The sequence below is a fragment of the Dendrobates tinctorius genome, unplaced genomic scaffold (assembly GCF_039654945.1).
Source record: "Dendrobates tinctorius isolate UK_male_01 unplaced genomic scaffold, ASM3965494v1 ptg000201l, whole genome shotgun sequence".
Classification (NCBI taxonomy): Eukaryota; Metazoa; Chordata; class Amphibia; order Anura; family Dendrobatidae; genus Dendrobates; species Dendrobates tinctorius.
Window position 1 is genome coordinate 11,727,119 of NW_027361868.1, and position 25,912 is coordinate 11,753,030.

At 43.5% G+C, this 25,912-nt stretch overlaps 1 protein-coding gene across 3 annotated transcripts in view; it reads right to left on the reverse strand.

The window, feature by feature from the left end:
• Positions 1-25,912, reverse strand: part of SYT14 (synaptotagmin 14) — a 162,436-nt gene that overhangs the window by 98,189 nt on the left and 38,335 nt on the right. For 2 of the 3 annotated variants that reach the window (XM_073553428.1, XM_073553427.1), the window contains exon 1: positions 1,135-2,257. In XM_073553428.1, the coding sequence (XP_073409529.1) occupies positions 1,135-2,125 (991 nt within the window). In that variant the 5' untranslated portion in view covers positions 2,126-2,257. Of the gene's footprint in view, positions 1-1,134; positions 2,258-9,375; positions 9,532-25,912 lie in introns of those variants that run through there. The other variant, XM_073553429.1, reaches the window with a different exon arrangement.

A 25,912-nucleotide genomic window follows, 5' to 3' on the forward strand; every position in this document is an offset into this window, starting at 1 on the left:
TAATTTATCGGAACATTCTTTAGGTGTTTTACGCTCGAAAGATGTTCATTTCTTTACAAGACAAGTCAATGGGGAGGCTCAAAAGACATTGGGAGGATGCTCATCTTTTTAAGCTTTTTTTTATTCAAAAAAACACTAATGGCTTATTTATTGTTGAATTGAGTTTTTTTTTTTTTTGTTTTTTTTTAAACAAATCTGGAAAATTCCAATAAAAAAGATGCAACAAATATGATGCAGGGCAGAGCAGTGCACCTGCGCAGGAGCCGCGATGGGAAGCAACGAAGAGGACGTCATCGTTAGAAGATGGGAGGCGCCGGACCGGACCGCCATCAGACCATAACCGAACCTGGACCGCCCCAGAATGCTGTAGATAAGCCCCTGATGGCGGTGTCGGCAGCTGATAGTCGAAAAAATAGGTGACAGATTCCCTTTAAAAAAGAGGTTCCAGGATAACAAAATCAAGAGGAAAACAGTGCCTTCCTCTTGAAAAACTAGGTGAGTTCGTCCACCTGAAAAAAACATGGCATGCACCTACCTCAAAAGTAGAAAAGGGGGCACAACTATTAACCTCCTAGATATCAAGCTAGAAAACTTGCCAAGTATGCCAATATGTCAAATACTGGTGTGGATTGTATCCCAGGCCAGGTCTGGTCAGTAGATCAATAAAATATACTTTCAGGATGCATAGGTTGTATTTGCTTAACTAAAATGTACAAAATCCCAAGCCAAATATTTAAATGGCAAAAATCTAAATATCTTCAGATACAGAAGAAATCAAGCAAGAAACCAGAAAGCAGAACAATCACAAGGCCACAAGTTGGATATGACAATTTTCAGAGGTGTCCATCAAACCAGATATAAAAAAAATATTTTTATATTTTCAGAAATTTCCAAAACAATTTACAAGTAATCCAAGAGAGCAGTACAATAGGAAATATGAGGGTTATCAATTATATTCTAGTGAAAATTGAAGACCCACTCAGAAACCTCCAAGAAAATTAACGTTTCAAGTTTATATTGTTCACCAAAACTAAAATAGTCAAGTCAGAAGGTGGCAGAATTTGGGGAAAAAAAGAATTGCAGAATAGTAGAGAGTAGTCATTGCAAGTCAAGAAGTGCTGAAGAGCAGTGTACCTTTATGTCGCACTTTCTTGTCTTCAGAGATGTCTACATCTCTTTCCTTTCCCCTTCGCGGTTTCTTGTCCTTCGTTCTTCTGTCTTTGCTTTCATTAACTCTGCTGGATGGACTTTCATCACTCCTTATGTAATATTCTCCGGGATCTTCACAATGGTTCCTCTGCTTTTTCGACTGGTCACCATGAATCTGATTAAGATTTGGAAGTTTACGGTGCTTTGTTTGTTTCACGTTCTCCTCTGAGAACTTATCTCTGATGTCTCTGTTAACCCGAGGAGAAGATGAATAATTATTCCTGGGTGATCTTGACCTCAAAGTTTTTGAACCCTGACCGTTGAAATCATTTGTTTTTCCAAGTTCTCTGGGATCACTTTCTTTATACTCATTAGATTGATGAGTCGTCTTTTTGGATTTTCTTCTTCTTTCTGCTCCTTCAGTGGTTTGACAATATCCGTGTCCATCACTGTACAAATTGTCTTGATTTCCTTTTACAGGAACTGTGTCTTCTTTCATTTCCCTGGAATGATCATATTGTCTTCTCTCCGATGTTGGTAAGTCACTACTATCATGCGTGAATTCTGCATCTTCATGATGATTACTGTAATCATGAACGTTGTCATGTCTTCGATTCCTCTCCCTCTTGCGTCCTTCTGACGACCTCAGTTGGGTTGTAACCGTATTCACACTTGATCCATGTTCATGTGTGTCTATGGGTGCGAAATCCGCATAACTTCCATAAGGATTATTTTGAGTATTTTGAGTTAGTTGACTGTCGTCTTTGTCATTAGCCGCTTTAGTTTGGTTTTCCTCCTCGTCTGTACGGAGCACGTGTATCATACTCGTAACCTGCTCTGTAACGGAGTCTGCCACAGTGTAACTGACCTCTTCGACAGCACTGGCCAAACCGTCCACGGCATTACTCAGAGTGTTCGCAATGGAAGACATGGATGGAAGACTGATGTTCTGCTGAAAGTTCCTGAAGAATGCCATCACCAATGGTTTCTACTTCTTATAATATTAAGGGAAATGTGCTATATGGAAAACTGGCCTTCCAATTGTTCGATCAAAAATAGTCCATAAATTAAAGTTTTTTTGCAGTAATCCAATTGTCTATTGATTACTCATATTGATCTCTGTAGTAAAAGTGATACGGGCTGTTAGATCATCTTAATTCCATCTGCATTTCCACACTGTAGAAATTATGAGAAATTAAAGGGTTTGTCCAATCCTGAATTTTATTTTTTTTTTAGAAAAATTATTCAGCATGACAGAAAGTAAAAAAATAAAATATACTCAATTTACTGATCCCCCAGTTCGCCATAGTCCAACCCTGCCCAGCTCCCACTTCCGGTCATAGTACCACCTGTTCCAGTCAGAGGGGCATGTGACTGTTGCAGTCAATTATGCCACAGCTCTGATGTGTTGGTGAGTATACTTTATTTCATTATTTTTTAGGTTGCTGAGTGTTTGTTTTGTTTTTTTATTCAAAGGTGGATAGCCCCTTTAAAGAATTACATTTATCAAGAAAATATTGAAGAAAATGATTTGCTTTTGTATAAAGACATCTCTGTGCGCAGATGAAATAAAAATTTACAACACATTTGTGCATCAGCAAATCCAACAGTAATACCGTAGACGGTGTGACAAAGTCACTGGCAAAGTACTGGAAGGGATATATGTTTCACTGAGGCTATTAGCTTCAGTGATTTGAAACCTGAAAGTTTGCTCCAGCACACTAAGTGCTGAGGGGTTAATCGACCATTTTAAGGGCTAGATTTTTACGTGAACAGCTGAAGAGCGCATGGGAGGCTGTTCACCATATTCCCCCCACCCCCAGGGTGGGGTTTAGAAGTGAAATAGTCAGCCTTCCGGAGAGGATAACTCCAGAGTGGTTCTCGTGTTTATAGTAGACGGAACCATCTGTTTTTTTGGTTACCCTGAGCGGGCGGATCTCCGCAGCCATACAGAATGTATACTATTTTGTTTTGCTTTCCTGTTTTGCCTGAAAGGCCGTGTTTATTTTTACTTTGCACTGGTTTATATCACAGGTATTTAAAAAACAAATGGAAGATTTAAAAAGACAGTGTTCCTGCATCTACCTCCATGTGTAGCCGAGCGAGCTGATCCACCACAGTTCATCTTTACAATCACTCTGGCAAAGGAATAGTTCTTAACGTTCCCGTGAATACGGCGGGCGCCCACGTGTTTCCATGGGATCAACTGGTGGTGGAGTGTGGCCCTTACCAGGCTCAACAAACTCTCTGAGTCCAAGAGTGCTGACACCAGTACCCCACTTATTGTAACGGGACATGCCTGCGGCCCCTCATCGGGTTGATAGTCCACACTGCATGCGGGATAGGCATAGTCTGAGCAGCACCTCCCTATGCTGCAGTCCATCTGTTTAGAGGACATATTACAATGGGCGGCTATGTGTCCATGACCATGACATCTACAGCAGAGCAAGTCTTTATCAGCGGCCTTTGGCTACCCCTCAGCAACCCCTTGGGACCTCAGACTCCCCCCAGTGGAGGCCCTTTCAGCTCGGACAGACATATTCACCCCTGAGCGTGCCAGTATCTCAGTTTTAGTTTGGAATATTCCTGGGCATCCTGTAAGACCAGGTCATAATTTGCCTTTTGGGGCTTGTCGGATAGATAGGGGGCTAGCATCTCCGCCCACTGCTCCGGCGGCAGCTTGCTGGCTTATGGCTGCCTTCACCCAGGACTTGCGGTTTGTCCACAACCGTCACACGTGTTTCCTGGGGAAATTGCCTGCACTTCTAGCACCAACTGTAGTGGATCAGCTCACTCAGCTGCACAAGGAAGTAAACAAAGAACACTGTCTCTTTAAATCTTCCATTGGTTTATTATATACATGCGGCATAAACCAGTGCAAAGTTAAAATAAACACGGCCGTTCGGGGAAAACAGGAAAGCAAAACAAAATGGCATACAGTATGTATGGCTGCGGGAATCCACCTCCTCAGGGTTACCATAAAAACACAATGTTCAGCTTACTATAAACATGAGCACCACTCTAGAGCCTCTCCAGGCATACTGAACACCGAATGACTCAGAAGGATGACTATTTACCCGCTAAACCCCACCCTGGGTAGGAGATATGGTAAACAGCCTCCCATCCGCTCTTCTGCTGTTCACTTAAAAACCTAGCCCTTAAAGTGGCCGCGTAACCCCTGTCAGCCCTTAGTATGCTGGACCAAACTTCCATGTTTCAAATCACTGAAACTAATAGCTTCAATGAAACATATCTTCCCTCCAGTACTTGCACATCCACCCTCTATTAATTTGAATAACTGTCAGAGGTGCAATACCCAGCTGGAACCACTATGCAGTCAACGGAGCTGTGCAGCTCCGCAACTGACCAGTTCTGGTGGCCGTTGACACCGAGAACAGCTAATTGGCGGGGTTGCCGGGTGTTGCACCCCCACTGATTGGAAATTGATGACCTATTCTAAAATTAGGTGGTCAATGTTAAAGTCCCAACAACCCCATGAACTTTGCGCCCGCATTGCCTGCTCAGTGCCCCTCTTCCTTGCTGCCCTCCTAGCCTGATTGAGAGCTCCTCAGTGTCCCTCCTCCCTGCAGAGATCTCATACCTCTTAATACAATCTGCAGCTGTCATTCAGGCTGGGTAGGTGAGTGGAGACTAAATACACTTTGAGATGTCTGACTTTATAGCTGGACTCGTGAAATGGTCATTTTAATATCACGATTATTCATCCATTTTGACACAGAAAGTAAGTGTACTATCCCAATCAGGTCTATTTAATAATGTACACAATTTATATTGTGAACTTTGGGGACAGATTACCTGCTTTAAGGTGAAATATGATGTATGAATGCAGCATTAGCTAAGAAAGAAAAAAAAACAATTCAGAAAGTCAGTTTTGGACCCCATATAGTCAAAAACTCACTATGATTTTTATTTTTCCTTTTCCTCTGTAATAGAATGGCAGACTTGTGAAAGCAACAAACAAAATCAGCCGACTATAGTCCTGGGGTGTTTTACAGTGCACGACTTTGCTTCAATGAGCATGTTATAATTTTAGCACTTAATATTCTTCTAATCTTACTGAAAAGCGGCTCTAGAATTATGTTACATTGTCCTCCGATGAATGACTTACCGAGAAAGAAAACGCCGTTATTCTTTGCCATGGCATAACTAAGTGACATTCTAATGAGGGTGCCAATCACAGCGATACATTATTGTATGGAGAGAATATCCCAGTATTATTATTCACGTTCTGAAATGGATACCGAGACGATGTGTAGGTATTGTTAAAAACGCCGACTGCTATGTATAGACTTCTACGCCGCATTGTTTTTCACATTCTTTTTGATTTCACTCTTTATTTTCCTATATTATTAAGGTTTTTTTTTTTCCTTTTAATTTCAGAAACAGCGCCATCCCTATCTGTGGGTTAGGTCGGGTATTGCAGTTCGGTCCCAAATCAAGAGAGTGGGTTGAACTGCAATACCAAGCAATGGCCATAGACAGAAGTGGCATTGTTCATGCAGATATTTTTCGTAGCCTTTATTTATATGTGTGTATATATATATATATATATATATATATATATATATATATATATATATATATATATATATATATTTTTTATTTTTTTTTATTTATCACTGCGTTTTTTTTACTATCTGTTTTATTTTATTTCCCCTCAACGTAGCTTTATGAGGGCTTGTTTTTCCTCAACATGAATTGCACACTTCAGTAGCATAAATTTAGATTGTATATAATGTATTAGAAAAAAAAAATATAGAACTTTTTTATTTGTTTAAAAGACTGAAAAAAAAAAATCTAATTTTGATAGTTTTTGTTTTTATGGCATTCATTGTGCTATATAAATGATATGTTAACTTTTATTCTGCAGGACAGTATGATTATCTCTGTTTTTAGTGGGATTATGAGTTATACAGGTAATTGAAGCAGGTTATCTGATGGAGAGCAGACATGGAGTGTGTAACTCACAGGTAGCTGACAATGATGGATAACCATCTGGGCCAGCAGATGTGTCCCTGTACGCCCCATGGCACATAGGTGCTAAAAACTAGCACATCAATGCTTTCAATTTGTGCAGCCATACCATCTGTACTCCACAGAAAGGAGAAGGTAAAACAATATTTTAAGGATTTTTTTAACTATAATTCTAGCTTTATAAAATCCATGTACATATCTATGGTAGGGGAGCGTATTTTCATCTGTGGGTGAAATTGCAAAAGTTTTGGTAGCTGGCAATCCACAGGAACGCAATATCTCCCAGAATTATGGATATATAATATTCATGTGTCACATTCATTTGTATTTTACTACTTTTGCACTATAAAAAGTCTTTTTTTACTATTTTTTTGTGTTGCCATATCCTGAGTCACAATTTTTCTCTTTTGTTATTTTTTTTTTCCAGATGTAGCTACAGTATATAACGATCCCTATTCGTGGGATGAGTTAACGTTTTCATGTGGAACAATTTTGGGATATACAGTATATGACTTCTTGGTCGCTTTTTATATGTTTTTTTGCAATGCGTTTACTGTATGAGATACTTTCCATTTTGGGATCATTATGAACATAGGCACCATTTATGTTAATTTTTTCATTGATATATTTAAAAAAAAATTTCATCGTAAAGATGTTTTGATAGAGGGAAAGGGAAATTTTTTTATCCCAATTTATTTTTATTAACTTTTTTTAACTATGTGCCGTTGTTAATTACACTTGAACATGCAATCCTTATATCGCTCAAATAATACACTGCAATACTTCTGTATTGCAGTGCATTATGCCTGTCAGCATGAAGTCAACCTAAAGGCGTACTAAAGGGGAAGCCATAGGGGAGAATAATAAATTGGCACCCCATGATTGCATCTCTGGGAGCCAATAAGGGGACAGAAAAATATCCACTAATTTGTCTAATCCCTTAGATGCTACAGTTTCTGGTGACTCTTGCATTTAAGGGGTTAGTTATCCAAGAACCCAGATATCTTCAGTCCTGGTCGTTGCAGCCTAGTATTAGCTGTATTATAACAGCTGACACCTGCTGTGGATGGCGCAAGCTCAACTGCTGAGCCTGTGCCATCCTCAGGAAGAAACTGTATGGCAGATTGTGGTAGTGTACCTGAAATCTGGACATAAAGATATGTCCTTTATTTAGGGCTCATACTCACATGGGAGAAACTGAGACGAGTCTCACACGTCAATACCCGACACTGACGCCAGCACTTGGATCGGAGCGCTCAGCTGGATAGAAATACATGCAGCCACATGCTTTGCTCCCGAGTGCCGACGGCAGTGCCGGGTATTGACGTGCGAGACTCGTCCGAGCTTCTCCCATGTGAGTATGATCCCTAAGTGGAAAAAATATCAATCTACGATCTCAATATCTTTAAGGCCTTGAACAGAATTTAAGGTCCAGTTTGTCCTACACTTATTTTTAAAGGCCAGCAACCCAACATATAATATTACGAGATTCCGGACAATCTATATGCTATATATTGGTTTTCCATTGTCTTGTGTTTCTGTTGGATTATCCATTTTTGTTTGAAGGGTCCATGTGATATCACGGGTGACTGGATACTCCGCCTCCAGCAGGGCGAATTTCTATGACACCCGTGACCCTGGATACACCGTCTCCAGCAGGGCGAATTTAAACAATGAAACGTGCAGCCGGATACAACGCCTCCAGCAGGCGAATTTCAATAGTTACACGTGTAAATACACTGCCTCCAGCAGGGCGAATTTAAACAATGAAACGTGCAGTCGGATACACCACCTCCAGCAGGGCGAATTTACAGAGATAAGGGAAACACCAGGGAAACCGACACAATGGAGGGCCCTGCAATAGGGAATGGGGACGTGGAGACCTCCTGCACTCCCCTGAGTCAGTGCCTCTACACTCCTGACAGTCCCTAGGCAGGTTCCGCACCTGGCGACGAGCAGGATACCTAAAAACCCTAGCTCGCCCTGCACCTATCCCTTTCTAATGAATTGGACGGTGCAGAAACTAATCCCACCACTGCACTAAAACACACATAAGGAAAGTTACAAACAGGGAAAAACCACTTAGCTTTGCTCTGTTGCTATTGCTCCCAGCAACAGAGTCCAGCACCTGAGTGCAGCTTTCCTCCTGAATAGCTGCTACTTCACCAAAGCTTTGTCAGAGCTGCAAGGAACTCCTCACTGTTGCTCCTTCCACACCAGGACTCTGACTGAGCTGCAAGGAACTCTTCTCTAGCTCCTTCCTCCACCAAGGATGGTTGGAAAAGACCAATATCACCAACAGTGAGTGAGACCACCTGACTCTCCTTAATAGGCAAGCGCCAGAGCAATCACACCTGCTAGTGATTCCCGTGTAATAATACTAGCCACCACCGGGGGCAAAACTAACTTTAAGCAAACAGCTTAAAAAAAAAAAGGTTACATGTGCTTTTATCTGTCACAATCCAGCATGGATCGTGACAGTCCATTTATAAAACAATCATAGGGCGCTCAGCTGTAAACTGTGGAAGAAGCAGGAAATAAGTGTTCAATTCCTCTGCAGCACCCCCACAAAGGCATTACTATGGGCTGGTTGTGCCAGGTCCTCCAGAGGTCAAAAGTTCTTTGGTCATCACTCTTCTTGAACTAATAGATAGATGTCAGACTTGAGCGACAACCCATTATTTAGATTCCTAAAATGGTATTTCGACATGTTTTTTTAAGCGAGGCAACCCATTTAAAGGCTACTTAAAGCTTTGCAGCCAAGGGATACAGAAGACTTGCATTGATGTGTATAACTCAATGATAGGTGAAAACTTACCTGTCGGTGGACTCCCACCGATCATGTGAAATGGGCATTCTAATACCCCATCGGAATGAAGCAGTAGCCGAACATGCACTGTAATTCTCCATTTATTCTCACTGAGACTGACGGAGATAGACATGTACAGAGCTTGGCTATGTCACAGTCCCATAGTCTGTGAAGGGAGCGTAGGCATGTACAAGTGGCCACTACTCCATTCAAACAATTTTGGAGCCCTGTTCGTCTTAGGTTTGGTGGCAACCACCGAGGTCGGACCCTCACTGATCTGCAAGTCATTGCCTATTCTGTGGAGAAGTGATCACTTTTACTTTTAGGAATAACTTTGACATTCCCAACACTTCTTAGTATTTACGTCTCACTCCAAAAAAAAATCTAATTGAATGCACAATAATACGAAAGTTCCGTCTCACCTTGATGATTCCTTGCGCCAAACTCTGAGCTTCCTCTGTGGAACCCTCCTCCAGTTTTACCCACGCACATTTTCTTATTAATGTAGATAAAAAGTAACAGGAGGAGAACGATGGACACGCCAACGGCAGAAAGAAAGCCAACAGCTTCTGGGGACACTAGAGGAGAGACACAAGCAGAAAATCCATCAAACATGAGCAAGGGGTTGGAGTATTTCATTAAGCCGGTTTGGGAAAAAAAATTTTTTGTTTTTTTTTTCTTTGGAGATTTCGTTTTTTTGCAAGATGAGGTTTTTAAATGTTGGCTTATTGTTTATACATTTTTAGCCCTATTTTGGGGGTTTTAAAGTGGTTTTCCTATTAGAAAAATATATATTCGGCTGCAGGACCCCTAATTACTACTGCGCAGCATACGGTGGGAGCAGTATTGTGACAATAACAAAACAGTTCTGGAACTTTGGACTTTGATTGTCCTGAATGTGATTTTCTCAGTCCATTGGCTTGGGGACTTCTAAAATAGCAAAGTGAGCTATTACTAACCCTCCCCAGATCCAGCAATGCCTCTCCACCACTGTTCCGGTCTTAACTGATGGCTGCAGCAGCAAATTCAAAGTTGACAGTGAATGTCACCGGTGCAGCCGATCACTGGGCTCAGTAGCTTGTGCCTTTTAAATCGGCATTACTGCTGAGGCCAGCGATTGGCTGCACTGGTTACGAGTGGCATCACTGCTGCAGCCGATCAATAAAAAAAACATAGGAATGGTGGAGCGGCGACGGTGTACCCGGGAAGTGTGAGAAAAAGATCGGTTTGTTATTTTATAACTCTGCGAGCCTATAGGCTAAACAAAAAAAAAAAATAAAATCTGGACAATCCCTTTAAATTAGCGGACTATTCTACAATTTTGAAAAGGGATATCCGACAAGTTCATTTAGGGAAATGGCTAGGTGTCCCCATATTGTAGGCAATATATGTGGACTCCCTTGTCTTTAGCTTGATACTTTGAGATTGCGTGGAATTATTTTGCATATTCAAGAGCTTTAAAAGTGAAAAAAAAACAGTAAAAAGCAGTCGTGTAAATTAGAGGACGATTAAGGCATATTTCTTGAGCGCTATCATTATATCAGCCAAATTCTATGACAAATTCTACCATTAAAAGCAATTATGTACTTGGTATTTCAAAAGATAGCTTGTCAGATAAAGGAAGTCCCTGAAACCCATTTGTGATAATTACACACCGCATACCTGCTAATACATACGGTATGTACAACGGGCGTCTAAAGAATTATCTACTGTATACGCAGGGCTAACCTTGCACTAGATTTCAGGGGGAAAAAAATAAACCATTTGACATTAAAAGTGATAGAAAAAGATTTCCTGTTATTACAGTAGTGTCTGCACTGTTACTAAGCTGCCTAACGATCAGTGCCGGTCCGTGCTTTCAGATGCCGCTCTTAGTACTGTACCAGGCACGCCTGCATGACTAAAAGCCGGCGGCTGCTGGGAGAAATAAAGTTCATTTTCTCCCTGGTGCCGCACTTTCTGTACTGTGGCAGGAAACATTCACGTTATTAACCTGCAGATTAACCCCATATCTGCAGGATAATAGAGTCACAGGTTCATTTTCTCCCTGGTGCCGCACTTTCTGTACTGTGGCAGGAAACATTCACGCTATTAACCTGAAGATTAACCCCATATCTGCAGGATAATAGCGTCACAGGTTCATTTTCTCCCTGGTGCCGCACTTTCTGTACTGTGGCAGGAAACATTCACGTTATTAACCTGCAGATTAACCCCATATCTGCAGGATAATAGAGTCACAGGTTCATTTTCTCCCTGGTGCCGCACTTTCTGTACTGTGGCAGGAAACATTCACGCTATTAACCTGAAGATTAACCCCATATCTGCAGGATAATAGAGTCACAGGTTCATTTTCTCCCTGGTGCCGCACTTTCTGTACTGTGGCAGGAAACATTCACGTTATTAACCTGTAGATTAACCCCATATCTGCAGGATAATAGAGTCACAGGTTCATTTTCTCCCTGGTGCCGCACTTTCTGTACTGTGGCAGGAAACATTCACGCTATTAACCTGAAGATTAACCCCATATCTGCAGGATAATAGCGTCACAGGTTCATTTTCTCCCTGGTGCCGCACTTTCTGTACAGCGGCCGGAAACATCCACGCTATTAACCTGTAAATTAACCCCATATCTGCAGGATAATATCGTCACAGGTTCATTTTCTCCCTGGTGCCGCACTTTCTGTACAACGGCCGGAAAAGTTCACGCTATTAACCTGTAGATTAACCCCATAGCTGCAGGATAATAGCGTCACAGGTTCATTTTCTCCCAGGTGCCGCACTTTCTGTACAACGGCCGGAAACATCCACGCTATTAACCTGTAGATTAACCCCATATCTGCAGGATAATAGCGTCACAGGTTCATTTTCTCCCTGGTGCCGCACTTTCTGTACAACGGCCGGAAACATCCACACTATTAACCTGTAGATTAACCCCATATCTGCAGGATAATAGCGTCACAGGTTCATTTTCTCCCTGGTGCCGTACTTTCTGTACAACGGCCGGAAACATTCACGCTATTAACCTGTAGATTAACCCCATATCTGCAGGATAATAGCGTCACAGGTTCATTTTCTCCCTGGTGCCGCACTTTCTGTACAACGGCCGGAAACATCCACGCTAATAACCTGCAGATTAACCCCATATCTGCAGGATAATAGTGTCAAAGGTTCCCTTTAAGGAACAGATTTACAAAAGCGGACTACACAGGGTTTGTTTGCAGTCTGTGATGACACATCACAAAGGTCAGCACAGAAGCTGGAGACACAAAATAGTAGGAAATGTACCGCTCCAACAAATATTACATTTTTTCAAATGGAAATAGCTCTAAAAGTATATAACATATTCTCAACAACAATCAGCACACATTTCAGTATAAATAAAGGTAAATTTACACAGCCAAATAGCTGCCCACAATAAGCATTGAGTAATAATATAACAGATTGGCACTTGGTTAAAGGGGTTTTTCAAGAGTATGATATTGATGGTTTATCCATATGATAGTTAGATGGTGGTCTGACACCCAGCAGCCCCCCGACCAGCATTTAGCAGGTCCTGAAGTGGCTGGAAATAAGCGGTGTACAGTAGCAGCAGAAACACCACAGCTCCATTTACTGTGTAGTGATAACTTGCTGATCATGGGGGTCTGACCGCTGGATATGGCTCCTATAGGAAGAACCTGGAGTTTTTGTACTCGTTACAAAATGAAGTGGCAGGTTAGATGCCTGACAGCCGCTCCACTCATTCTCAATGAGATTGCTAGAAATAGCTGAGTTCAGCACTTGGCAGCCCCCAGAAAATGAACGCTCTATCCTAATTGGGGTAAAAGTTCCTTGTTTTGTCTTTCAATGAGGGTTCCGCACTGATGAACAAGATATCCCCTATTCTTAAAAAGAATTAACAATTTTTTTTGCTATGTAAACTGAGGACATAATGAGGTAGTGGCTGAGACACAGATTTCAAGGATATGCCACTTATTAGGCTGTGTGTTGTTGTTTCAATACAATAAATGTTTTATCACCAGGAAATTATCACTGCATGGACTAAAGCTCATGTGAGCCCTGGTCCAACCACGCCCCCTCCTCTGATAAGCAGCTCACTGTCAATAGACAATGTACACAGAAAGCTGTGGTGTTGGCAGGGTTACCTTTCTGAGATCTGCTAGACCTAAAAACTCTGATTGTGTCACAACTTCTGGACCCAGTAAACTAAGTGATAAACTTCGTTGGAATCATATTAGTTTTTCCTACATCATGCTGCTCTCAGATGAGATCATCACGCAATGTCAAAAAAATATCAAGATCAATGGCACTTCACATCATTAACTAGTCCCAACCCTGGTATCAATAACACCTTAGTAAAATGAAGAGATCCATTTATAATATAAATATATTTCATTGAAACAATTAAAATACAATAAATTAAAAAAGCAGAGTGCCAACAGGAGGAGATGATATTGATTCCTACGTATACAATGGTAAACAGTCAATTCACTTTATAAAAACGAATGTAATACACAATAGTAGTTAATATGAGAACAATCACTGAAATCCCAATGGGCCTATAGCTTTGCTTTCCAAGTACAATATCTATTGATGTAACAACAATTTATATAGTAAATTCATGAAATATTGAAAACATGAGAAGGTATATTTTTCCTAACTAACAACTAAGAAAATTGTTGTTCATATCATTTGGCTGTTGTCTATCATTGCAATAACTCAGATCACTGTATTGGTGAGAACCTAATCCCCATTTGTACAACCATAGTAAATACATATTCTTATATCAAGCGTCCAACTGTGTGTGGGAGATGCATTCATAACAAGACACTACCTGTAAAGAGAGTAGGGAAAAGGGACCACCTCCAAAGTAAAGAGTAGCGTCTCCACACCCCGACGCGCGTTTCGCCACTGGTTTCATCCGGAATTCATCTACTATTTTGTATTACATTTGTTTTATAAAGTGAATTTGAATGTTTACCATTGTATAGGTAGAAATCAATAGCGTCTCTTCTTGTTGGCACTGTTGTTTCTAATCTCTTGTATTTTAATTGTTGCAATAAAATATATTTTAATTATAAATGGATCTCTTCCTTTAACTCAGGTATTATTGATACCGGTGTTCTGACTAGTGCTTTCAGAAGAGGTAGCAAATACCTGGTGACATATTCCCTTTAAGATAGTGGATGACTTGTTTTCACCAGACAACGATTTTATTTTTGCACCTGTCTGTATGTATATGATCTTAATATTCCACAATGATCAAGCCTGACCTACTATAAGATCAACTTGAAAACTAGTAAATTTTTACATTATTAATAAAATTCAGCATGTCATAAAGACAGTCAGGGGGGCACTAATCACCCCACCCAGCCCCCCATACAGTCTGTTCCCCTCTTTCCTAATAGGTCATATGAATCGGAGCATTGCCCCTTAATGTAGGCAAACAAAGAAAGGGTTAACTCACCTAGGGTTCTCGTTCCTATAATGGAATCTAACCAAAAATAGAAGCCTTTTTTTCTTTAACTTTTTATGCCCCTTTTTAATTCTAAAATTCCCCTTTAATAAATAAACTCAGACACTTTTGAGGTCAGTGTTGTGGAATAAGATAAGGAAGCCTCATTAGAGAAGTCCAGAAGTCTCTTACCTGAGCGATTCAGAGCTTTGATGATACGATGAAGTCTGGTACTGAAAGCCGCTGTCATATACCAAAAACCGTGATATAAAAAAGCACAAATGTAATTTCAGCTGTCACAAGTAACATCCTTTGACCACGGCGATGCTCGGCGATTCCTTTGTGACCATATGGCTACCTGCCTATATGTCACTGAAGCGTAAATTATTGATTTCGTTGCTGCAATCCTATCTGACTGATGTACAAATAAGGAAGTCACGTGAGAAGCCGGGACAGCGTTACATGCCGCCTGCTCCTCATTGTCTTATGCTGTATTTTTCACAGTTTTTCTTCCCAGCTTTGTATAGTTTACAGCTGTAATATGGGGTGCGAAGAAAGCTGATGTAAAAAAAATAACAAATAACATACATATATATATATATATATATATACACACACCATATATACACTCACTGGCCACTTTATTAGGTACACCATGCTAGTAAGGGGTTGGACCCCCTTTTGCCTTCAGAACTGCCTCAATTCTTCATGGCAGAGATTCAACAAGGTGCTGGAAGCATTCCTCAGAGATTTTGGACCATATTGACATGATGGCATCACACAGTTCGCGCAGATTTGTCGGCTGCACATCCCTGATGCGAATCTCCCGTTCCACCACATCCCAAAGATGCTCTATTGGATTGAGATCTGGTGACTGAGGAGGCCATTTGAGTACAGTAAACTCATTGTCATGTTCAAGAAACCAATCTGAGATGATTCGAGCTTTATGACATGGCGCATTATCCTGCTGAAAGTAGCCATCAGATGTTGGGTACATTGTGGTCATAAAGGGATGGACATGGTCAGCAACAATACTCAGGTAGGCTGTGGTGTTGCAACGATGCTCAATTGGTACCAAGGGGCCCAAAGAGTGCCCCGAAAAAATTCCCCACACCATGACACCACCACCACCAGCCTGAACCGTTGATACAAGGCAGGATGGATCCATGCTTTCATGTTGTTTACGCCAAATTCTGACCCTACCATCCGAATGTCGCAGCAGAAATCGAGACTCATCAGACCAGGCAACGTTTTTCCAATCTTCTACTGTCCAATTTCGATGAGCTTGTGCAAATTGTAGCCTCAGTTTCCTGTTCTTAGCTGAGAGGAGTGGTACCCAGTGTGGTCTTCTGCTGCTGTAGCCCATCTGCCTCAAAGTTCGACGCACTGTGCGTTCAGAGATGCTCTTCTGGCCACCTTGGTTGTAACGGGTGGCAATTTGAGTCACTGTTGCCTTTCTATCAGCTCGAACCAGTCTGCCCATTCTCCTCTGACCTCTGGCATCAACAAGGCATTTCCGGCCACAGAACTGCCGCTCACTGGATTTTTTTTCTTTTTCGGACCATTCTCTGTAAACCCTAGAGATGGTTGTGCGTGAAAATCCCAGTAGATCAGCAGTTTCTGAAATTCTCAGACCAGCCCTTCTGGCACCAACAATCATGCCACGTTCAAAGGCACTCAAATCACCTTTCTTCCCCATACTGATGCTCGGTTTGAACTGCAGGAGATTGTCTTGACCATGTCTACATGCCTAAATGCACTGAGTTGCCGCCATGTGATTGGCTGATTAGAAATTAAGTCTTAACACACAGTTGGACAGGTGTACCTAATAAAGTGGCCAGTGAGTGTATATATACACTCACTGGCCACTTTATTAGGTACACCATGCTAGTAACGGGTTGGACCCCCTTTTGCCTTCAGAACTGCCTCAATTCTTCGTGGCAGAGATTCAACAAGGTGCTGGAAGCATTCCTCAGAGATTTTGGACCATATTGACATGATGGCATCACACAGTTGGCGCAGATTTGTCGGCTGCACATCCCTGATGCGAATCTCCCGTTCCACCACATCCCAAAGATGCTCTATTGGATTGAGATCTGGTGACTGAGGAGGCCATTTGAGTACAGTGAACTCATTGTCATGTTCAAGAAACCAATCTGAGATGATTCGAGCTTTATGACATGGCGCATTATCCTGCTGAAAGTAGCCATCAGATGCCTGTTCTTAGCTGAGAGGAGTGGTACCCAGTGTGGTCTTCTGCTGCTGTAGCCCATCTGCCTCAAAGTTCGACGCACTGTGCGTTCAGAGATGCTCTTCTGCCTACCTTGGTTGTAACGGGTGGCAATTTGAGTCACTGTTGCCTTTCTATCAGCTCGAACCAGTCTGCCCATTCTCCTCTGACCTCTGGCATCAACAAGGCATTTCCGGCCACAGAACTGCCGCTCACTGGATTTTTTTTCTTTTTCGGACCATTCTCTGTAAACCCTAGAGATGGTTGTGCGTGAAAATCCCAGTAGATCAGCAGTTTCTGAAATACTCAGACCAGCCCTTCTGGCACCAACAATCATGCCACGTTCAAAGGCACTCAAATCACCTTTCTTCCCCATACTGATGCTCGGTTTGAACTGCAGGAGATTGTCTTGACCATGTCTACATGCCTAAATGCACTGAGTTGCCGCCATGTGATTGGCTGATTAGAAATTAAGTCTTAACACACAGTTGGACAGGTGTACCTAATAAAGTGGCCAGTGAGTGTATATATACTGTATATAATGCAGATTTCAACTGAAGATTTGTGTGTTCCGAATTCTAGTGTTCCGAATCATATTTACTAATTCAAGCAAAAATGGCACTAAAATTATACTGCAAAGTGCTGATATCATACATAGAAGTGCCTACATATAGAGTGTAAAAAAAAGTCTTCTTATTTAAAGGGAATCTGTTACCCCATTTTTGGCCTATGAGATGCGGCCACCGCCATCAGGGGTTTATCTACAGCATTCTGTAATGCTGTAGATAAGCCATCAATGCAACCTGAAAGATAAGAAAAGGGAGTTAGATTATACTCACCCGGGGGGCCGGTCCGATGGGTGTCGCGGTCCGGCAGAGTAAAGTGCTGCAGTGCGCAGGCGCCGGACCACTCTGACATTTCCCAGCGCCTGCACACTGCAGTACTTTACTCTGCCCTCAACAGAACGCCTGCGCAGGAGCCGCGGCAGAAGTAAGATGGAGGAAGTCATTGCTAGAAGAAGGGAGGCGCTGGACCGGTCCGTCTTTGGCAACTAGTCTCCATTCATAGAGTGTAAGATCCATACCTACGACATAGTGCCCTGTGTCATATAGATTTCTCTTTAGCTACTGCAGTATGAATCTATTTTACCCTAGGAGAGTTGTGTTTCTTGTCTAGATATGACATTGACTCCTATTGACAAAAACACGATCTCTCCTTACTTGTTCACTAAGGGTGGCACTTGTTTTTCTGTTACTTTTTAATAGGTATATTAAAAGATATATTTTAATTCTCACTTTTTGCTGTATATTACATTATCCTCGGTGAGATCTGCATATACTATTTATTGGTGGTATTGTCCCATCATAGCTTTTTTTATATGACATCCTGCATACTTGCCAACTTTTGCAGGACTTTTCAGTAAGCTGCAGGAAAAAAAGGAGACTAACCGGTCTTACGAAACAGTTGGCCATTTTCTGAAAGCCTCACCAAAACTCTTGGAAAGCAGCTATTCTAGAAGGTATGGAAAATGAGAAGAAGAAGAGTGAAGGGGGTAAGGAATAGGCGTGAAGGGGGCAGTAAAGAGGTGTGGAGGGAGCCAGGAAAAGGTGTGGAAGGGGCGAGGAACAGGAGTGAAAGGGGTGCAAAGAGCTGTGTAGAGCTCGAGGAAGAGGTGTTGACAGGGCGAGAAAAAAGCGTGAGGGGGTAAGGAAGAGACGTGGAGGGGCGAAGAGGAGTAAAGGGGCACAAAAAGCTGTGGAGAGATCGAGGAAAAGGTGCTGGGGGCGAGGAAAAAGCATGAGGGGGTGAGGAAGAGGCATGGGAGGGCGAGGAAAACCCATAAGGAGGTGAAGAAGAGGCATGGAGGGGGCGAGGAAGAGGTGTGGAGGGGCAAGGAAGACGAGTGAAAGGGGCTGCAAAAAGCTGTGGAGAGATCGAGGAATGGGGTTGAGAGGGCGAGAAAAAAGCGAAGGGGGTGACGAAGAGGCATGGAGTGGGTGAGGAAGAGGCATGGAGTGGGCAAGGAAGAGGCATAGAGTGGGTGAGGAAGAGGCATGGAGGCGGAGAAGAAGAGGTGCTTTGGGGCAGAGGAAGAGGAGGGAAGTGGTGAAAAAGATGTGTGAAGGGGGCGAGGAACAGGCATGGAGGGGAGGAGGAGAGGAAGAAGTGTGAGGTAGACGCATGGAGAGGTCAAGGAAGAGGAGTGAAGGGGGCAGGAAGAAGTGTGGAGGGGCGAGGAAATGACAGGCAGAAGGTGAGGAAGAGGCGTGAAAGGGTCGAGTAAAATGCATGGAGGGGCGAGGAAGTTATTGCTCTCCTGGAATGGTATTTCCAAAAGTAGTCGAGTATGACTTCATACCAATTACAACCTCATATGGTCTCTGTGGCCCCTGCATTTACCATCACAACAACCTACATACCAGAAAAATGGAACAATAGCTCAGGTATATCAAACTCATATATCTAATATATAAAGCTCGTGTGTGTATGTATGTATGCACTAGCTGAAGAGCCCAGCGCTGCCCGGGCATAGAAACTAACTGTGGTTAGTTATAGCAAATTATAATTATCCTCCATCCCATAGTCCCGTGCCCATATACCCATCATACATATCCTCCATCCCATAGTCCCGTGCCCATATACCCATCATACATATCCACGATCCGATAGGCCCGTGCTCATATACCCATCATACATATCCTCCATCCCATAGTCGAGTGCCCATATACCCATCATACATATCCACCATCCTATAGTCCCATGCCCATATACCCATCATACATATTCGCCATCCCATAGTCGAGTGCCCATATACCCATCACACATCCTTCATCTCATAGTCCCATGCCCATATATCCATCATACATATCCTCCATCCCATAGTCCCGTGCCCATATACCCATCATACATATCCGCCATCCCATAGTCCCATGCCCATATACCCGTCATACATATCCTCCATCCCATAGTCCAGTGCCCATATACCCATCACACATCCTCCATCCCATAGACCCGTGCCCATATACCCATCATACATATCCTCCATCCCCTAGTCCCGAGCCCATATACCCATCATACATATCCGCCATCCCATAGTCCAGTGCCCATATACCCATCACCCATCCTCCATCCCATAGTCCCATGCCCATATATCCATCATACATATCCTCCATCCCATAGTCCCGTGCCCATATACCCATCATACATATCCGCCATCCCATAGTCCCGTGCCCATATACCCATCATACATATCCGCCATCCCATAGTCCCGTGCCCATATACCCATCATACATATCCTCCATCCCATAGTCCAGTGCACATATACCCGTCATACATATCCTCCATCCCATAGTCCAGTGCCCATATACCCATCACACATCCTCCATCCAATAGTCAACCATTATGACATCATAATGAGCGGCGGGGCTTGCAACCTACGATGACATCAGCGTCACCATGGCAACCATTATGACATCATAACGAGGGGCGGGGCTTGATACACACACACTTTTTCCCCATTATATAGATAGGGGCAAAATTGTTTGGTGAATTGGAACGCGCAGGGTTAAAATTTCGCCTCACAACATAGCTTAGTACGCTCTCGGGGTCCAGACGTGTGACTGTGCCAAATTTTGTGGCTGTAGCTGCGACGGTGCGGATGCCTATCCCGGACATACACACATATATACACTTTAAAGCTCAAGTGTGTGTATTAGATGAATATATGTGTGTATGTCCGGGATTGGCATCCGCACCATCGCTGCTACAGCCGCAAAATTTGGCACAGTCACACGTCTGGACCCCGACAGTGTCCTAAGCTATGTTGTAAGGCGAAATTTTAACCCCGCGTGTTCCAATTCACCAAACAATTTTGCCCCTATCTACATAATGGGGAAAAAGTGTGTGTCATAATGGTTGCCATGTCGACGCTGATGTCATCATAGGTTGCAAGCCCCGCCGCTCATTATGATGTCATAATGGTTGACTATGGGATGGAGGATGTGTGATGGGTATATGGGCACTGGACTATGGGATGGAGGATATGTATGATGGGTATATGGGCACGGGACTATGGGATGGAGGATATATATGATGGGTATATGGGCAAGGGACTATGGGATGGAGGATATGTATGATGGGTATATGGGCACGGGACTATGGGATGGAGGATATGTATGATGGGTATATGGGCACTGGACTATGGGATGGAGGATATGTATGATGGGTATATGGGCATGGGACTATGGGATGGAGGATATGTATGATGGGTATATGGGCACGGGACTATGGGATGGCGAATATGTATGATGGGTATATGGGCACGGGACTATGGGATGGAGAATATGTATGATGGGTATATGGGCATGGGACTATGGGATGGAGGATGTGTGATGGGTATATGCGCATGGGACTATGGGATGGAGGATGTGTGATGGGTATATGGGCACTCGACTATGGGATGGAGGATATGTATGATGGGTATATGCGCATGGGACTATGGGATGGAGAATATGTATGATGGGTATATGGGCACTCGACTATGGGATGGAGGATATGTATGATGGGTATATGCGCATGGGACTATGGGATGGAGAATATGTATGATGGGTATATGGGCACGAGACTATGGGATGGAGGATGTGTGATGGGTATATGGGCACGAGACTATGGGATGGAGGATGTGTGATGGCTATATGGGCACTCGACTATGGGATGGAGGATATGTATGATGGGTATATGCGCATGGGACTATGGGATGGAGAATATGTATGATGGGTATATGGGCACTCGACTATGGGATGGAGGATATGTATGATGGGTATATGTGCATGGGACTATGGGATGGAGAATATGTATGATGGGTATATGGGCACGAGACTATGGGATGGAGGATAATTATAATTTGCTATATCTAACCACAGTTAGTTACTATGCCCGGGCAGCACCGGGCTCTTCAGCTAGTTTTATAATAATAACCATATTGTAAATTACTGAAAAACTACAAAAAAGGGAGAAAGGCGGGCAAACTAAATCTAAGAGCTCTATAAGACATGAACACAGAAAATGTACCGTAACTCCTCCATGCGACATCGCAATGATGTCACTACAGGTGTTTTTACATCATTAACAACCATGTATTGAAATACGCAGTGTGAACATACACCTAAAAAAAATCAAATGTATTCAATAATATGAAAAGTATATATACAGTATATCCAATGCAGATCAGATACAATTATAATAAACCATACAATTTACACATTATAAATCCCTCTAAAAGAGGCAACAGTACTGAATATATCATATAAACAGATAATCTGGTAAGGATCCCAAGATAGGAGTACGGGCACCGCTGACATAGCAACAATGTCAATCAAGAACTACTTGTGGACATGCTGGCTTGGTTAGGGTGTAGGGAGGGTATTAGACAGACCCTCAATGCATATTTCAACGTGGTTGCTTCTTTTCGGGGGGAGGATTTTTAATGTGGCAATAGGGTGGACATATGAAGTGTTGTTTACTTTTTATGCAGCTATGAATTCTGCTTTTTGTAGAATTTATTAATGGAACACTTACAGTATATTTATGAAGCCTAGAAATATACAAACATTCCGGGAAACCCTTGGAGGTTGTTGGAAATCACATACTTGAGTATTCCTTCTGTTCTCACCACCAGAAAACTGAATCCCAGGAACTTCTAAATTGGCAAGAGGGCCCCTCTATCAACATGTATACTTTTCATATTATTGAATATATTTGATATTTTGGGGGGTGAACTGTATGCGCACACTGTATTCCAGTATATGGTTGTTAATGACATAAAACACCTGTAGTGACATGGTGGGTTGTAGGGGGTACGGTGTCTGTGTACATCCTTAATACTGTAGGATTTTTTTTCCGCTTCTGTTCTATCTTGTTCTTTTCTTGAAGGTTGAAGGAGAAATAAGGTATGTAGGTCATTGTCCTTTTGATGGATAAATAATTTACTGAATGAGGTCCTTAACACTTCTTTATTTACATTAATCGGTATTATCGGATAGTGCTTGTAAATACAAACAATTTTGCAATTTACTGCATATTAAAATTCTCACCCATTCTTCAGATATTAACACTTTTCTTGTATTTACAACTCGTTGCCTTGGAGACCGACCACCGCTGCTAGACAGCAAAACATAGACGGTCCTTACCAGCTATTTTCTATTGCGCAATGTGAGAATCATGTGGGAATAGTGGATGAGGGCAGGTATATCTCGCCCAGATACCTTTCCTATGTGGCCTAGTCTGGTCAGTATCGCACCTGGTGACTAATGAATAATGGGAGACGTATATAAAAGGATGCCAGGTGGTTGTGTTAGTGTCTCAGCCTGGGAACACAGAGAGCCTGTCTGTGTGAGAGACACCCGTGAGTGAAAGCAGTGCCCACTGCAACTGTGGTTTGGCTGGACGGGAGAAGCCCGCCAGTTGGTAGTTAGGTGGTACCTTGTTTAGTTAGTGCCGGACAGGCAAGGATTTGTTTTATGGTTTTTTTTCTTAATGCATTGCTTTCACCTTTAATAAACCTGACCCAGTGTCAGTTATACCCGGACCCCGGCTGTGCACCTGAGTTTCATGCTGAACGCACGTGACCTTTGACCCCAGCAAAGGCGATCCCGGAGTGTTTTATCACATTGTGGTGGAGAATGCGGGCATCACGTTGGAAGCATGAGCATGGAGGACGTGGTGAAAGCGCTGGTACAGTCCACCGCCGTCCAGCAAGAAGCTAATCGGGTGATGATGGCCCAGCTGAAGGAGTTGGTGGACATGACAGCTACCGATTGTTCGCTTCTCCAGCAGGTGGCGCAGCGCCTGGCAAGCTTACCTGAGGTTAACCTGGAAGCAGAGTCGAGAGTGATTCACGTGAGTCGGTACTGGCAGAAGATGACCGAAGATGACGTCGAGGCATACCTGACCACGTTTGAATGGACGGCGGTGCGAGAAAAATGGCCGAAGGCACGATGGGCCGGCCTGATTGCCCCGTTTCTTTCCGGTGAGGCCCAAAAGGCGTATTATGACTTAGAACCTGAAGCTGCGCAGGACTTTGACAAATTGAAAGCCGAGATCTTGGCCCGGCTGGGAGTGACGACCGCTGTCCGTGCACAGAGAGTGCATCAATGGACTTATCAGCCGGATAAACCACCGCGGTCACAGATGTTCGACCTGATCCACGTGACGAAGAAGTGGCTACAACCCGAGGTGTTGACAGCGCCAGAGATAATCCAGAGAGTCGTCATGGACAAATACCTGAGAGCCCTACCGCCAGCCCTGAGGAAGTGGGTAAGCCATGGAAATCCTACGACGGCAGATCAACTGGTGGATCTGGTTGAACGCTACTCCGTGGCGGAAGGACTCCGAGACGACGCTACCCCGCCTCGTTCTTCATCATCTCCACGTGGAACCGGTAAGACTGTTCCAGGGAGTAGGGGAGAAGGAAAAATCCGTAAGACAGTGGGGGAGGAAACCGGGACTGCCCGCAATGCGAGGCCGAGAGTAACGAACTATGGTCTAAGCAAGGGGCCCGTTAGGTGTTTCCGCTGCCAAGAGATGGGCCACATTGCTGCGAACTGTCCGGTCACTACTGAACCCATGCAGTGCGACGTCACAGACTCTAAAAGCCGCATGTCTATGGTTCCACGGGTAGTGAGTGTGAATGCCGGTCAAAAGGATGTGGAAAAACACATGTGTGATTTAACTGTTGATGGCAAAAATGTGGTGGCATTGTTAGACTCGGGAAGTGTGGTGACTCTGGTGAAGGCCAGTCTGGTGTCAGCCCCGACTGGACCATCAGACAGATTTTCTGTAACGTGTGTGCATGGAGACACCTGTTCGTACCTCACCACGGTCATATGCATTACTACTTCCTATGGGTCTGTGCAACATAAAGTGGGACTCGTCCCTGCGTTATTCCATGATGTTATCTTGGGCCGGGATTTTCCCCACTTCTGGCAATTGTGGGAGAATCAGTTGATGCCCTCGGGTAATAGTGTACATGATTCTTCTCCCAGGGCGCGTGTGGGTCCCGAACCCCTGGAAGAGGTCTCCCCGGAAGACTCGGGGGAAGAGTCTGCTGGAAATGACCTGCAGTTCCCGTTTTCAATCATGGCGGGTGATACGGAGGAGACCAGGGAAGAGGAGGAGGCCGACAGCCGTCCACCTCCCCGTTTGCCGGATTTAGAAGTTCAGAAAGATGACTTCCAAAGCGAGCAAATAAAGGATCCTACCCTTTCTCAGGCTAGGACAAATGTAAAAGTGATAAATGGGGTACCCGTAGAACCTGGCTCTAGGCTGGCATATCCTTACATGGTCCTGGAGAATGATTTACTCTATCAGATAGAGAAAAAGGGGGAAGACACGGTGCAACTATTAGTCGTGCCAAAACCGAACCGGCGGCAGGTGCTTGACCTGGCCCACGGACATGTGATGGGAGGTCACCTGGGAGTTCAGAAAACCACCGAAAGGATATTACACTGTTTTGTTTGGCCAGGCATGCATCACGATATTCGTGTATATTGTGAGTCTTGTCCTGACTGCCAAGCCTCTGCACCTAAGCCTCGGTTCTGTAGCCCTTTGGTACCCCTACCTATTATTGAAGTCCCGTTTGAAAGGATTGGGATGGATTTAGTTGGGCCCCTTCCACGGTCTGCACGTGGACACCAACATATCCTGGTCGTCTTGGATTATGCCACTCGTTACCCGGAGGCCATCCCTTTGCGTAACACGGCCACCAAGACGATTGCCAAGGAACTGGTGCATATCTTTAGTCGGGTCGGTATACCAAAACAGATACTCACCGACCAGGGGACCCCCTTTATGTCCAGGGTAATGAAGGAGCTCTGCCGATTGTTACAAATCGAACCGTTACGCACATCCGTGTATCACCCTCAAACAGACGGGTTGGTCGAACGGTTCAATAAAACTCTGAAGCAGATGCTGAGAAAGGTGATAGACAAGGATGGGAAGAACTTGGACTATTTACTTCCGTATTTGCTTTTTGCCATCAGGGAAGTACCCCAGTCTTCCACGGGATTCTCGCCTTTCGAGTTATTGTACGCCTGACGTCCTCGCGGACTGTTAGACGTTGCAAAAGAAACCTGGGAGGGTCAGGTCACTCCGTTTAAAACGGTGATAGATCACGTCACACAAATGCAGGACCGTATTGCGGCTGTTATGCCTATCGTCAAAGAACACATGATGCAGGCTCAAGGAGCCCAAAAAAGAATCTATGATAGGGGCGCCA